This window comes from Cotesia typhae, unplaced genomic scaffold, assembly GCF_013202065.1.
Source record: "Cotesia typhae breed Kobodo isofemale line unplaced genomic scaffold, CoteBio_Ctyphae contig_83, whole genome shotgun sequence".
NCBI lineage: Eukaryota > Metazoa > Arthropoda > Insecta > Hymenoptera > Braconidae > Cotesia > Cotesia typhae.
The window spans coordinates 2,733,193-2,748,089 of record NW_027423769.1 but is presented as its reverse complement, the minus strand read 5'-3'; the positions used below and the strand labels follow the sequence as shown (position 1 = coordinate 2,748,089).

At 30.3% G+C, this 14,897-nt stretch overlaps 3 protein-coding genes across 5 annotated transcripts; 1 reads left to right on the top strand and 2 right to left on the bottom strand.

Annotated features, from left to right (window-relative positions):
- Positions 1 to 752: 752 nt before the first annotated feature.
- On the bottom strand, positions 753 to 4,555 carry LOC141533162 (uncharacterized). The gene is made up of 5 exons (XM_074251877.1): positions 2,705 to 4,555; positions 2,370 to 2,572; positions 1,959 to 2,306; positions 1,286 to 1,366; positions 753 to 1,214 (listed from the first exon to the last, which is right to left on the bottom strand). Exons 1-5 carry the CDS (start codon positions 4,449 to 4,451, stop codon positions 996 to 998), a joined length of 2,598 nt encoding a protein of 865 aa, XP_074107978.1. The 5' UTR covers positions 4,452 to 4,555; the 3' UTR covers positions 753 to 995.
- Positions 4,556 to 4,647: 92 nt separating this feature from the next.
- LOC141533165 (uncharacterized) lies at positions 4,648 to 6,520 on the bottom strand. Its single transcript, XM_074251880.1, has 4 exons — positions 6,319 to 6,520; positions 5,899 to 6,241; positions 5,016 to 5,370; positions 4,648 to 4,811 (listed from the first exon to the last, which is right to left on the bottom strand). The coding sequence occupies exons 2-4, from the start codon at positions 6,175 to 6,177 to the stop codon at positions 4,771 to 4,773; spliced, it is 675 nt and encodes a 224-aa protein (XP_074107981.1). The 5' UTR covers positions 6,178 to 6,241; positions 6,319 to 6,520; the 3' UTR covers positions 4,648 to 4,770.
- Positions 6,521 to 7,500: 980 nt separating this feature from the next.
- Positions 7,501 to 14,384, top strand: LOC141533205 (uncharacterized). Of its 3 annotated transcripts, XM_074251941.1 has the most exons (10): positions 7,501 to 8,389; positions 8,468 to 8,632; positions 9,125 to 9,308; positions 9,516 to 9,728; positions 9,818 to 10,457; positions 10,546 to 10,638; positions 11,147 to 11,233; positions 12,122 to 12,277; positions 12,375 to 12,678; positions 12,762 to 14,384. In XM_074251941.1, the coding sequence occupies exons 3-10, from the start codon at positions 9,237 to 9,239 to the stop codon at positions 13,147 to 13,149; spliced, it is 1,953 nt and encodes a 650-aa protein (XP_074108042.1). In that variant the 5' UTR covers positions 7,501 to 8,389; positions 8,468 to 8,632; positions 9,125 to 9,236; the 3' UTR covers positions 13,150 to 14,384. The 3 variants fall into 3 exon arrangements, with proteins under 3 accessions (XP_074108042.1, XP_074108044.1, XP_074108043.1); XM_074251943.1 differs by lacking the exon at positions 9,125 to 9,308 and having other exon boundaries at positions 7,509 to 8,632; XM_074251942.1 differs by lacking the exon at positions 11,147 to 11,233 and having other exon boundaries at positions 7,513 to 8,632.
- Positions 14,385 to 14,897: the final 513 nt, after the last annotated feature.

Genomic DNA, 14,897 nt, shown 5'->3' with positions numbered 1-14,897 from the left:
TTTGGTAATTATTTACAAGTGGGGTTAATCATTTTAATTTATAATACTGAAGTTAGCAGTCAGCTGGTAATTAAAAAATTTTTTTTAATCAATCAATTACAATTAAAAAAATGCTTTTAAAAATTTTCACTTGTAATTTTTATTAATTTTTTACATGTGAAACTTTTTAATTTAATTTTTTTATAATAATTTAATTGTTATAAATATTTTAAAAAAATTTTATGTCTGTCAACTTCAATGTCATTTTAATTTTCATTTTTTTTAAACAAAATTTCTATTTGATTTTATTAATATTTTTTTTTTTTTTTTTAAAGATTCATAAAAAATTGAACAATTAAAAAAAAATTAATTATCACAATTTTAACAAATTTATAAATTTTTTAGAAAATTGTGATGTAAAACTTTTTTATTATTCGTTTTTTTATGTACTTGAAAAAAAAAAAAAAAAAAAAAAAAAAAAAAAATAGAAATTTTATCCAAAAACATAAGAGCCAAAACTCAGTATAATCTGGATTATACTAGCTACTATCTGAAATTTTTTTTCACCACAGATATCACTGAGTATAATCTGGGATGATATCCAATGTTATCTTGTTCTTTCCGTGTAGTTAAGGCCAAAAATAGGGTGGACCCCACTTGTAAATAATTATCTTAGTTTCTTACCTATCGATCACATTTAAACTGTTAAATTTTTTTTCTAAACTTAAAAAAATTAGATTTAAAAATATTTAAAATTGTAAATTAACAAAAGATTATTTTAATGCATTTAATTATTAAAAATTATACATCTAAATTTAATATATATATTTATAAAGGCACAATATTCCTGAAAAAGCACAGGCATTTCGCATTTAACAATTAATTTTCACAGCGTGTTTGCAAAAAATGCGTGATTAAATTTTTTTGGTTTAAGTCTTTGGCTTTTAATAACTTTTTAAATTAAAAAAAAAAAATAATATTAATAAAGATGGATGAATTAATGCAGTAAAGTTGAATTACAAGTCAACATCTTCTTGGTGAGCTTTTGGAGCTTTTATCTCTTCAGTAGTATCTTTGATTTCACATTCACAATCTTCTTTAATAGTCGTATGAACTTGTGCTACTTCTACTAACGGTACAGGCGGTGGTATCGATCCATCTTCCTCAGCAATTTCGAAACCAATTGTCGCGCCTATCTTTTGAGTTGCATGCTTAAACGAATCCGACAACATCACCTATAATTGTCCATATAATTATTTTTAATTATTTTATTTATAGCAAAAAATTTTTAAACGTTTATGCATACCTGAACGACATTTATGCACATGGAAGTCAAGGCTAGACCAAACACCAAGTAGACTATTGAACACATCATGTAAATAGGGTGCTAAAAAAATTATTAATTAATTATTAAATAAGATAATTGATAATTAATTTAAACAAAATTTGATAACATTTTGTTTGTAAAAATTCTGCATCAGCAAATTTTCTTACCATCTAGATCCAGCGTGAAAAAAAAATGCAAGATCAGCAAATTAATATTCAAATTTTATGCAAAAGCTTAACTAGATATGACACATGCATTGTTTATTTTAACAACCATGTAGCGTAAAAAAATATTAGTAATTATTTAGAAGTGGGGTCCAAGATTTTAATTTTCATTTTTTTTAACTAAATTTTTTTTTGAAAATTAAAAAAAAAAAATAAAATAGAAATTTTATCCAAAAACATGAGAGCCAAAATTTTTTCCAACTTTTAAAGGCAAAAAAAATTATTGAAATCTTTATTTTTTTCTTCCACGATATTTTTTAAAATAAATGTGCGGTAAAAATAAGCAGAATAAAAAAAAATAAAAAAATGTTAATTTTTCACCTAGATATGACCAAAAATAGGATGGACCCCATTTGTAAACAATTACTAAAAATATCTACCAGAAAAATAACTACAGCAAATTGAAAAAGAAAAATAACTATAATTACCTTTGGTACATAATCGCCAAAGCCAATTGTGCTCATGGATATAAAAACAAAGTAGAAGCTTTCAAAAAAGCCCCATTGTTCCCACAAATTGAATGCAGTTGCTCCAACAAATATGTAAGCTAATAAGATAGTAATCGCTACGGAAATAGGTAAATTAAATTCATCATTAATGGCAAAATTTGAGAGTTCTGGAGTCACTGGAGTTCCAGGCTGGGTCACAGGTATATTAGCGTCAACATTGAGAATAGTTTGCTGTTTGTGCATTTCAGCTAGTTCATCAGGACTCAGTTCCGACGGACGTCTGAAGGTTGCAAGATCATAAACTAATTGAACGCCTTTCATCACTTCCTGAAGGTAATTTTATTGATAATAAAAATTTTTTTTCTTTTCTATCGCTAATTTAATAATTACTTGAACAGGAGCAGTTCTTCGCACTCGCCGACAACTTCCAGTGTAGTAGAGTCTTCTTACATATGCCCAAAAAAATTTGATGCATCTTGTAAATAGTTTACCAAAATCAGCGAGAATAATAAGGAACAATGGGATGCCGAAAATAGCGTAGACTATTGTGATGGCTCGGCCCGTCGTTGTGCTCGGTGCTATATGGCCATATCCTGGATAAAAAAATACCATTAACTATCTAAAAATGTATCTTTGATTTATTAACGGATAAATTAACTGAAGTATATATATATTTATTAATTAATAAAATAAATTTAAATCGAGAAATCAACGGCACGCCTCACCAATTGTTGTGATAACAGTAAGACAATAAACAACGGCATTGAGAAAACTCCAGCTTTTTTGGCCACTGTACGATTGTACTCCAGCTTCGTGAGCTGCATGTAACTGTTCTTCCAATTCCATCAATTTCTTCCTCGCCATGCTTTTCCAATCGTCTTCGCGCATATTGTGACTGTAATTCCAGAGGCTGTCTAGAAAGTCACGTTTTACTCGCTTAACTCCGCACTTGTAAAATGTCTCAAAAGCTCCCTCGGTAAAGCGAAAAACAAAAGCTCCTAATCCGCAATATATAATTATCAAGATTAACTGAGCAACACATTTATTTCGACTTTTACGAATTAAATAAACCTCCCGAGGACTTTGATCAACATAAGCGCGAAATTCAGCTCTAATATCCGACAAGGCTCGTATAAATTCAAGAATCCTTGAAGATTTTTTGACCACCTTATCAGGTTTAATTTCTTCTTCTTTTTTAGGCTCAATTTTACTTTCTTCTAGCTTAACATTTCTTTTAAAAAAGCCAAACCATGACCAAAACCCGTAAGATTTTTTTTCTTCAATTTTCTCCTCTGTTTTATTATCTTTCAAATTTATTTCACGTGTTTTTTTCCTTTTACGTTTCCTTAAAGCAGCTTCCATCTTTGGATTTACATAGTCATCAATTTGTACATCGAGAATTCCTAATTCCCTTCTCTCATAGTAATCTCTTTCCGCTTTCTTAAAGTCCTCAATGAGACAGTCACTGCTCAGAGGTATAATCTGTTTGCCAACAAGTGTCAGCGTTTTTGAATAGATAACCGGCGTCTCTTCTGTACCTTGACTATCTTTAAAAGATTTTTCTTCAATTTTCTTCCCTTTATTATGTTTTTCTTCGTATTTCTTATCTTTATTAAATTTTTCTTCATTTTCCTTCTCTTTACTATCTTTTTCTTTAAAATCTTTCTCCTTTAAATTTTTATGTACCCGTCGTGATTTTTTCTTTCTTTCTTCAAAATCACTCTTACTAGATCTGTCATCTTCAGCAAGACTCGAGTCACTGGAACTTCGTCGTTCCTTAGAACGCCTGGCTCTCCGTCTTACCGCTGCTTTGTCTCCATGTGACGACGATGAGGATGACGATTTAACCCGCCTGTTTGACTCGGTTCTATTTTCGTTAATATTAACAGCAACAGCAGCAGCAGCAGCAGCAGCAGCAGCAGCAGCAGCAGCAGCAGAAGCAGTTGCAGTAGTAGAATTAGTACTTTCCACTTGACAATTTTCCTCAGAAAGCTTTTTATCTAATTGCGTTAAATCTTTCCTATTATCAGAAACTTTAGCGTCTATTAAATTTTCACTCTTCTCTAAAACTACTAAATCTAATTTATTCTTCATTTCAGCCGCTTCTGCCATTTGCTCTTCAATAATTGACGTAGGACTGGATGAGTGTGACTTCAATCTTCCATCAGCAGCCAACTCCTCCATTTTTTCAGTGTCTTCAACCATTTGTTCCATTCGCGCTCTTGCCTCAAGTATTTTTTTATCTTCTTCATCATTTTCTTCATCAATATCTTTAGCGATAGATGCAGCAACAGCTCGTGAAGGTTCTGGAGTTTTATCACGTCTTCTAGCAGCAGCTTTACGTCGTCTGTGCACTGTATAACTGTCTTCCATCTTAATAACGATCCTCGTCACAATGTACAAAAGACAAGACTGAAGAAGACAAAAATAAAGTTCAGCTCCCACCACCACCACTGCTACTACTACCATCATCTACTCAAACACTCTACCAATAGTTAACCTCATACCACTCATACAATTTTTTTATTAAATTTTACCCAGATGACAACCAACCAATCTCCTCATTCTACTATTCACTATTAAATTCCTTTAATATTTATAACTCATCGTTATCTTAAATAATTTATTTCATTTATTATTTATCATTTATGATTTTCTGGATCATTTCTAACTAAAATATCGAGTTACATTTAGAACAGGTCAACTGCTAAAATTACAATAAATTTTATCTATTTCAGCTCTTGAGATTTTCTCGTTGAATTTCTTCTTGTTTTTTTTTTTCTTCATCTTCTTACGTAAACTGCCACATTCCCGAAATAGGACGCGTGGGATCTCAATATTTGTGCCGCGAAAAAATTATAAGAAAATCGATTAAAAATAATAATAGAGTTCAATAACACGTAATTGAAAAAAAAAAAAAAAAACGTACATTCAAAAATTTATAAATATTATTTAAAAATTGAATATTGATCACTAGATTTATTACATCATAAGTGATAATGAAATTTAATACATTTAATAATAAATAATACTCACCAATTGTCGTGTATATAGTACCGGCATAAAACATAGCATTCCAAAATGTCCAAACTTTTTGATTTTCATTGAGTAATGCATGCTTGTAGTGTTCCTTCAATTTTAATTCATAGTGCATTAGCTCATTAGCTGTTTTACCTCTCCATCTTTCTGCTTGATCAAGCAAATCTTTGTCCTGACAATATTCTCTTATCACGTGTATTGTTTCATTTCTGTCTTTTCTGATATCCAGTATGACGTGATCTTCGTTACGGCCCTCAACGTAAACGAATATAAAAGCTCCAGCGACACTATATAATAACATTATCACCGACAAAAATATATGCGTGAACCAACGCTTGCTCCACGAGCTTACCTTGAATAAAATTTATTTACTCAGTAAAAATTTTAGAAAATTCAATTATACTAAAGTTACGCGGAAAGAACAAGATTACACTCGATATAATCCCAGATTACAATGAGCATAATCCCAGATTATAATGTGTATAATTTCAGATTATAATATGTATAATTCCAGATTATAATAAGTATAATCCCATATTATAATGAGTACAATCCCAGATTATAATGAATATAGTCTAGATTATAATGAATATAATCTGGATTTTTCTAGCTATCATTTGAATTTTTTTTTTTTTTTTACTACAGATATCACTGAGTATAATCTGGGATGATGTCCAGTGTCATATTTTTCTTTCCGTGTAACCGAATTTTTCTATTTTTTTCAATAATTAAATTGCAAGTAAAAAAATATTTAAAAAAAATTGCACGTATAATTTTTCAAATTTTCTACATGTGAAATTTTTTATTTTAATAATTTTTTTATTAAAAATAATCATAAAAATTATTTATAAATATTAAATAATAATAAATTTAATATTACCTTTCCATACAGCCAAAACGCACTTTTTTCACCAAGACTCAGGCCAGATTTAGTAAAATCTTTTATTCCTTTAAATTGTGCAAACATAAATTCACTAGCTTTATTGACATACAAGACTTGGGGCTGAACAGATCCAGGAGTCACCGGTATTGGAGTTTGTCCGTATGATGTTGCGACATATCCAGTCGGCGTTTGGGCATAGTGAGTATACTGTCCGGGCACTGGTAATTGTATTTTAGGCCTAGGCCGCACTTTTTTAGTTTTTGGTGAATCAGACATTGTTTACTTTAATCTCTGAATCTTTTATTTACATTTATTTAGAATTCTAGGTAAAGTGTCTCATCTGCAAATAAAAAATATATTATAAAAATAATTCAATGGTTTAAATTTAAATTTAAATAAATATTTAAATTTACTTACATCTATAATGGAAGAACGGAATCTAATTTAATCAGCTAAAAAAAAGACTAACAATTAGCGTAATTCTTACATCGATTTAATTTTTTTTGCAAAAGCCAGTCTAGTTTGATGTCACGGCGACGTCGCGGAATCGACTGAACACAAACGCTTGACCCCGTGTCTTTTTGAATCTCACCCGCTTTCCTTTTGCGACTGCGCCTTATTTTTTTTTCCCACTTTCTTAGATATATATTTCACATTTTATGTAAATAAATATGTCATTAAATATACTTTATTGTACCAATAAATTTTTGTATTACAAAAATATATGTACTATTCAATTTTAGATCGATTTATGATACTCAAATTTACAGACATCTGACAATTTTTTAGGATTTTTTTTAACAGATAACTTTTTATAAATAAAAATTTTGAAAAAAATATTTTAAAAAGCTATTAATATATTTTTAGTACTTATTAATTTTTTTAATAAAATCAAGAAATGATCAAGCGTCTGTTGATTTTAATATTATTTCGAATTTATACAAATTTAATTAAATATTTTAATGTTTTATTGATAAATAATAAAATTAATAAATCAGAACAAAGTGTAATTAAATTAAAGTTATCAAGAATATTTTAAAAAGTCTATTATTCTAGCTAAATTAATTTTCATGATTTTTTTTTTATAATAGATTTATAATAAAAATTTAAAAATTGATGAAAATTAAATTAGCCGACATCTGAAAATTTTTATAATTATTTTTATTGAAAAAATTGTTACAGGAAAAAATTATACGTACAATCTTTTAAAGTATTTTTTTACTTGAAATTTAATTGTCTAAAAATTTTCACTTGTAATTTTTACATGTGAAACTTTTTAATGTAATTTTTTTTTTTTTATAATAATTCAATTGCTATAAATATCTAAAAAAAATTATATATTTGTCAACTTCAGTGTCATGAAAAAAAAAAATAATAATAATAATAAAATAAAAAAATTTCAAATTTTTGGCGCGAATTTTAAGCGTCATATGCGCGCGCAATTTAAAAAAGAATCCTAGTTGGGGCTTCGATCTCGTAGATGTCGCAGGTGTGTAACGACGAAGACGAAGCGCTTGGCCGCGCCACAAGAGGGTGTAAGGAGAAGAGAACGACCGAACGGATCGACCTTGACGGTTAGAGTGTCTAAAGTGACGGCAAGGCGCTCTCTGTTCCACCTTTCTGCACTCTTCCACTCAGCTCTCGATCGCTCTCTCTATTCCGTGTGAGAAAAAAAAGCGAGTCTGCTGCTGGTTGATACGAGTAGGCTTAAGTGGTGAGTGCGAGGGAGTGAGTGCGAGGAGAAGAGTTGTAGAGTCAGACAGTCGTATCGGTTTTGTGTATTCTCTATCCCGGGAACAGAAGGTAGCATAGTAAGCGTTGGCGTGAAGGCGTGCTTGGTCTCAGTTTAGCCAAACTACAACGTCCATTGTGTTATCCTTGTTGCGTGTAATGGCCGCCAACGGGTTTGTTGACGCCGCTATTCTTTGCGTTTTACAACTGCGAGTTGTTGCTCGATGATGTCGCGCATCGAGCGCCTCTGAGAAGGATCGATTGAGACACTTGATCGGCTAAACGTTATAATTATTTTTTTTTTCGTGCCCCCCTCGAGTGTGTGACCACGACGCCTGACCTGAACTATCATATATCTATACATTCATAATTAAATACGAGCAAGTTTTTTTACAAGTTTTAGCGATCAAGAGACAAGTTGTTAAAGAGAGCCACCAACAATCCTCTTCATCATCATTATCTTCATCATCATCAGCGACAGCACCAGCAGCACAACCTTACACTTGGTCGACATGAACTTAGCGAGCTGCCAACGCTCAACTCTGACAACTGTCGCCCTGACGTGCCTACAACATTTAAATCATCATCAGCACAAGGCAAATAGGACCAACAATTAATTAAAAGCCGGAAGGTCCTTGAAAAATTACATCTAAAGTTTTACAAGATTGACCTTTGCCCATCGCGTCCTTCTTTCTCTGACCTCTTTTTTACCTAAACCCTTTTTGTTCCATCGCGACTGAGCTCCAACTGATGTCCGGTAGTTGTAAATATTTAAATTTAATATATTAAAAAAAAATAATAATAATAATAATAATTAAACTATTTAAAATTAAAGTGTTGAATATTGTGAGAGAAATAATATTTTTGGGAGTATTTATCCTGAGATAATTAATTGTTTCAATCAATCTCCCGCGCACTTACCGCCGCTGCCGTTATGGCAACTCACCGATCATCCGGGTGCGTTAAACTGGACACTGAGATTGTATAGTGATAATTACAAGTGAGTATGTGTAACTGATAATTCATACGGTCATAGTTCATTCAATACATTTAATTTATTTTATTTCCCCCCCTTTTTTTTTTTTTTTTTGCCAACATTTAAAATTTTTAATTTTTTTCTTTCAAAAATATTTTTTTTTTTTCCTGATACCGTGGGGTCGCGCCTCACTCGCGCATACTGTAAAGCCGACTTTAATATCCACCTCGCGGCATCCTGGCGGCATGACTTTTGATCAGGGACAAAGGGAGGGGGAGGGTAGTCTACTGACCACAGAATTTACCATATATATATATATATATATATATATATATATATATATATATATATATATATATATATATATATATATATATATATATATATATATATATATATATATACTTGAATTAAAAATCATTGACTAACATAGAAATTAACGTAAAAATTTAAATATTTAAATTATTGTTTATTTAATAGCAAATAAATCGTGTAATTGATAAAATTCCTCTTCAGCAGTAGCAGTTAACAGTATCGTCCAGTATCAAGCGGCATCACACATCAGATTAGATCTTGATTTGTTATAACGGATGTCCATTGATTGCGCAGGATCATAAGCAGCGCATCAATGGCCCTAGAGTCAAATGGTAACAACGTGGTTTGGTTGAGTACAACAACCCATCCTGATCAAATACAGCAGGTATGCCGCCGCGCGAATATATCAAACCGCAGGGACAATAGTGCTTACCGTGAAATAACTTTGCTACGGGGCTTTCTTTGTCTTATTATTATTTTATCTTTATATAATAATTATTTAAAATAATTTAATAAATTAATAATTGTCTTTTATAAATTTGTTTTTTTTTTTTTTTTTTTTTTTTTATTTTTATTTTTTTTTTTTTTTCAGCATATTGTTGTCAAAGACGAAACGCTTAAAATTGAAGAAGCTGAGGATCAACATCAGCAGCATCGATTTCAACGGGATTTGATTAAAATTCCGAATCAATCGAGTCAACAGATTGAGCAACCAGTCAAGTGTTCCATGTTTACTCAAACGGAGCAGACTAATAGTTTTACACAAACAGAACAAAGTAATTCTAGTTATACAGACCAACGTCAGGTTATTATCTACAATTTTTTATTTATTTTATTTTATTAAAATTAATTAATTAATTAATAATTATTGTTGTTTATTTATTTTATTTACAGCCTCAATTAGCAAACATGTTTGACCCACAACAAATTCAGCAGCAAGCTGCTCAAAGTCAGCAGTCACAGCAACAGCAAACGCAACAGATGTATGTTACTGAAAAAAAAGAAGACAAATCTCAGCAACAAACAACAACAGCTGACTTTCCATTTTATTACAATGTTAACATGCTGCAAAAAGTACAGACTAATGCCGTGAGCACAATTAGTGCAATAGCCACCGACGATAAAGGCTGTTATCGCTTTGATGTCCAGCCAGTTGCTGGTTACAACTCTTTGCTTAATCAAATGAGTCTTGCCGCGGCAAGCAATGCGGCAGCCAATGCTACTTTTAAGTGTGACTTGTGTGGCCTTGTATTTGGTCACATGAGTTTACTTACTCACCACAAGAGAGTTCACAATACTACGCCGAGTAATCTTCAGCAACCTCAACAAGTTGTAGTACAGACTCCTACGACTGTAACAGTTGCTACCACACCTGAACGCCCGTACACATGTGATGTATGTGGTGCATGCTTTGCGTTACCTGGTGAATTAAAAAGCCACAAAACGAATATGCATCAAAAACCTAAGGTGCAAGCATGTGAAGAGTGTGGGAGTGAAGATCCTTGTGAACATAACCCTACTAAAGTTAAAAAGAGTAAGTTTTTTTTTTTTTTATTTTATATTTTATATTTATTGACTCATTTTAATTGATTATTAATTTTATTTTTGGTTTATTTAAATAGCAATCAAACCTGGACATCATCCCGTTAAACGACGAGGAGTTACCAGTGTTACCAAGTGCCACAAATGCAACGGAACCGGAATTATTTTTATCGGTAAGTCGGTTTTATATATTTATTATTAGAGGAACCTTGAATTATAAAAGTATAAACAAATTAATGATATTTCCTTTTGATAAACGATTTTGATTTTTGACGTTTGTATTAAAAAAAAAAAAAAAAATGGAAAATCCGAAACTTATTTATTTTTTTTTTTTTTTTTATAAAATTATATCTTAACGAGAAAAAAAATTTTTTTAAAAAATTCAATTTTTGAAATTTAAAAAAAATTGAAGCGACCTCTTGGAAATTTTTTTCTGGTTTGTTTTTTGGAGAGGGCTCTTAAAATATAAAAACTAACATTTTTTCACTCGAGACTCAATAAAAAAAAAAAAAAAAAAAAAAGATAATTGTGCAAAAAAAAAAATAGTAGAATTGTTTAATGTGAATACAAGGGAAGTATCATTATTTTTTTGTTATTCGATTATAATTCACATATCCCCATTTCCATCATATTGTCATTTCATTGCTGTCATATAATCGTACAACGGGTGGTGTATGATAGGTAAAGATGAAGAAAAACTCGATTCTGGAATCAGTTCTCTTGCGAAGTGTGGTGTCTGCAAGGCAACTGGTCACATCACTATCGGAAGTAAGTCGGAATATGAAATCCCAACCAAAGAGAAAAAAAAATTCAGAAATTTATTTCTGAACTTTAATGTTCTTGTTAAAGAATATCTTTGGTTTTTCTTCCAGATGGTGACAGTTCTGATTCAATTTATTTTGTGGTTGCCAATCGTGTATTGCAAACTTTTAATCGATAGTTGCATGTCTTTGTAGTTATTTTGATAATTTATGACTAATAATTAAGGGCCAGTTTTTCGATTCAGGATAAAATTTTAGCCATTGATGAAATATATCTATATATTTCATATATATAAATATACTTGCAATAATAATAATATTTTTATTCTGGATTGAAAAACTGGACCTAAGTACGCCGTCATAACACTCGTATTAATAATGATAAAAAATTAAATAACTATTAAAAGGGTAGTAGAACTGTCAGCATCTAAACGTAAGGACGATTTTACGGAATGAAATCTCCCCTAAGGGACAGTTTTATAAATTTCCGAATCATCATCATAATTAATAACGCATTTAACAATAATAACAATAATCAGTGCCATATATTCATTTTTATTTCATTATATTCATATTTATTATTTTTACAATCTAAAAATCAACTGTTAATAATTAAAATAAAAGCGTTTTATTTTATTTTTTCTTCCAATCGAGATACGGGCCACAAAAAAATACATTATGAGACCTTCGGAGAAAATTTTTTACACCGATATGAATCCTTTTATTTTTGAAATTTAAAAATTGTTTGTGTATATAAGCAAATAATTTTTTAACAATAATAATTTAGTAGTTATGATAAAATTACGAACGTCTCATGTGTTCACGGTGATAAAATGTATTTGTAGAACTGGCCCTTCGAGGAAAACTAATACTCCCGTCCCATTTATAATTTCAGGCGGCAAGCAAAATCAGAACCAGCCAGAGAAGCCATTTCATTGTAATGTTTGCGACGGGACATTTTCACGCTACTCGTCACTCTGGTCTCATAAGAGACTTCATTCTGGAGACAAGCCATTCAAATGTGAAGTCTGTGGTTTGGCCTTTGCAAAAGGTAAATATTTAAAATTTCATATCGATTATTAAAAATAATAATAAATGGATTTTTATGTATGTGCAATATAAATTAAATAATTTAATAAATTTAACAGCTGCGTATTTGAAAAATCACGGACGTGTTCATACTGGTGAAAAGCCTTTTAAGTGTAGCGTATGTGGTATGCAGTTCTCGCAGAGCCCTCACTTGAAGAATCACGAGAGAATTCATTCAGGCGAACGCCCGTATCAGTGTGAAGTGTGTGAAAAAACATTTGCGAGACACTCAACCCTGTGGAATCACCGAAGAATTCATACTGGTGAAAAACCATACCGTTGTAATACATGTGGTTCAGCTTTCAATCAAGCGACGCACTTGAAAAATCACGCCAAGGTTCACACTGGCGAGAAACCTCATAGGTAAATTTTATTTAAACTTTAATATTTATCCAGACTTTAAAATACAATAATTTAAATATACAACTATCATTATTTAATTTTAGATGTGATATTTGTGAGATTGGATTTTCCGATCGTTTTGCTCTAAAACGTCACCGCGCTATTCATGAAAAGTACGGTCAAACTGCGCGAAACCAGAATGCCAACAATGCAAGTAATACGCAGCAGCCGAACACTAGTAATCAACAGCAACAACAGCAGCAGCAACAGCAACAACAGCAGCAACAACAACAACAGCAACAGCAGCAGCAGCAGCAGCAACAGCAACAGCAACAACAACAGCAACAACAGCAGCCTCAACAAGCTCAACAGGGGCAACAAGTTGTTGTAGTAAATGCAACTACGCCTGTAACTGTTAGTCAAGGCCAAGGACAGACGGTGATGATTGAAGACGTTTACAAATGTCAAGTGGCCTTCCCGGAGCCTAAATGATTTAATACTTGAAGGACTCCTGCCAAAATTTGTGCTGAGCCGAATGAGGTTATTGCATCTTCATTTACTTTTAATACAGTATAAAAAAAAAAAAAAAAAAATAATTACAGTGGGAATTCCAATGTTTTGTCATTTTGATTAATCAAAGGTGTATGTGCAACGCATTTTTATATGAACAATTGACAAGAGCGTTACCGTTCATCTTGGGATTAAAAAGAATATTTTAATTAATTAATTGATAAGTCATAAGCCAATCGACATTGTAAGCTTTATAAATAATAATTAATTATTATTATTATAATTATTAAAAAATTGTACGTGATAGAACGTGGGTACAGTGACTTGGATAGCATGAGCCGGATTTTTTTTTTTTTTTTTTTTTTAAACATACATAATATATATTTTTGTCCATCATTATTTATTAATTAGATTTGATAAATTAATTTTTGATTAAATGATATCTTAGGATAAGAGGCTGACGAAAAATTATTAAAACAAAAAATTATGTGAGCAAATCGATTACTAATTTAATCACACTTGAATTATTTACAAGGCTCACATCCGTCCAGTCATCCGTGATTGTAAACTAATGTAACATTTATGTTACTAGAAAATGAAGAAAAAAATATAAGTAGTAGTTTAGACGCTGTATTACTTTTTCGTAAACTTTTGAGGTCGGTTTATAAAATTAAATTGTCCAAAATATTTAAAAAAAAAAAAATAACCAATCTCCAAAAAATTATTTTTTAAACAATTGTTTAAACAATTGAGGACCCGGGATTTAAAAAAAACAACTGGGATATTCTGTTTCTGTAGGTCAAAAAACATAAAAATAATTTCATTTTGTACACCGACTTCAAAAGTTTACGTAAAGTTAATACAGCCTCTAGACTATAGACAAAAAATTGGATTCAATTTTCGAAGATAATAGAAAGATACAAGTTAATAAAAGCTGCAATAACAATGATACAAGTAATCGGTTGGCATACATCTGTTTTATAATTTTAAGATCAAATACTATATATTAAAAAAAAAAAAAAATATCAGTTATATTAAACTACCATAATGATAGTTTTTAATAGGTAATAGCTAATTAGAATAACTATACATACTTATAAAACTTTAATTATTAATTTCATTAGTTTATTTTTACGTCGTTCAATTTATTTTTAATTATAATGTTTAGTTAATTAGATGTTTAATTAATTAACAAAAGATGCTAATAACAATTTGTTTCCGGTATTTTTTTTTTTTTTTTTTTTTTTTTTTTCTAACAAAATCAAGGTATGTCTTCAGAATATTTTTAATAATATTCATATTTGTCAACAATTTGTGGGAAATAATTGTGCAGCTTTATTTCATATATTAAAATCAATTTTGAGCCTGAATAACTGATGATGAAAAATAAAAATAAATTTTTATTATTAATAGTTATTGTAATAACAAAAAAAAAAAAAATAGAATGGTTCAATGATTCTACGCTTTTGTACGGATTTTTTAATGATTCGTGATTGTGTGAACAGAGTGTAATGATCATAAAAAATTATAAGAAACACCAGAATGCACTTGTTCTTCACTAATATGACTCAATAACTTTGCTCGTTTCATTGATAACAATTGATGTACTCGCTTAATCATTTTATTTTAATTATAAAAAAAAAAAGATTTATTTTTCTCATTTTTATTTTTTTGGGTTTATTGGAATAACAGTTGATTTGTAAATTTTAATGAAAACAAGATGATTAAAA

What these genes read in the sequence shown, in the direction of transcription:
- LOC141533162 (XM_074251877.1), bottom strand. Translation starts at nt 4,451, where the DNA reads ATGATGGTAGTAGTAGCAGTGGTGGTGGTGGGAGCTGAACTTTATTTT. An exon ending in GAAGAACTGCTCCTGTTCAA is followed by an intron (nt 2,307 to 2,369) that starts GTAATTATTAAA and finishes AATTACCTTCAG; the next exon opens with GAAGTGATGAAAGGCGTTCA. An exon ending in TGTGCATAAATGTCGTTCAG is followed by an intron (nt 1,215 to 1,285) that starts GTATGCATAAAC and finishes GGACAATTATAG; the next exon opens with GTGATGTTGTCGGATTCGTT.
- LOC141533165 (XM_074251880.1), bottom strand. Translation starts at nt 6,177, where the DNA reads ATGTCTGATTCACCAAAAACTAAAAAAGTGCGGCCTAGGCCTAAAATA. An exon ending in CGTTTTGGCTGTATGGAAAG is followed by an intron (nt 5,371 to 5,898) that starts GTAATATTAAAT and finishes ATTTTATTCAAG; the next exon opens with GTAAGCTCGTGGAGCAAGCG. An exon ending in TACTATATACACGACAATTG is followed by an intron (nt 4,812 to 5,015) that starts GTGAGTATTATT and finishes ACAAATATTGAG; the next exon opens with ATCCCACGCGTCCTATTTCG.
- LOC141533205 (XM_074251941.1), top strand. Translation starts at nt 9,237, where the DNA reads ATGGCCCTAGAGTCAAATGGTAACAACGTGGTTTGGTTGAGTACAACA. An exon ending in GTTATACAGACCAACGTCAG is followed by an intron (nt 9,729 to 9,817) that starts GTTATTATCTAC and finishes TTTTATTTACAG; the next exon opens with CCTCAATTAGCAAACATGTT. An exon ending in ACTGGCGAGAAACCTCATAG is followed by an intron (nt 12,679 to 12,761) that starts GTAAATTTTATT and finishes ATTTAATTTTAG; the next exon opens with ATGTGATATTTGTGAGATTG.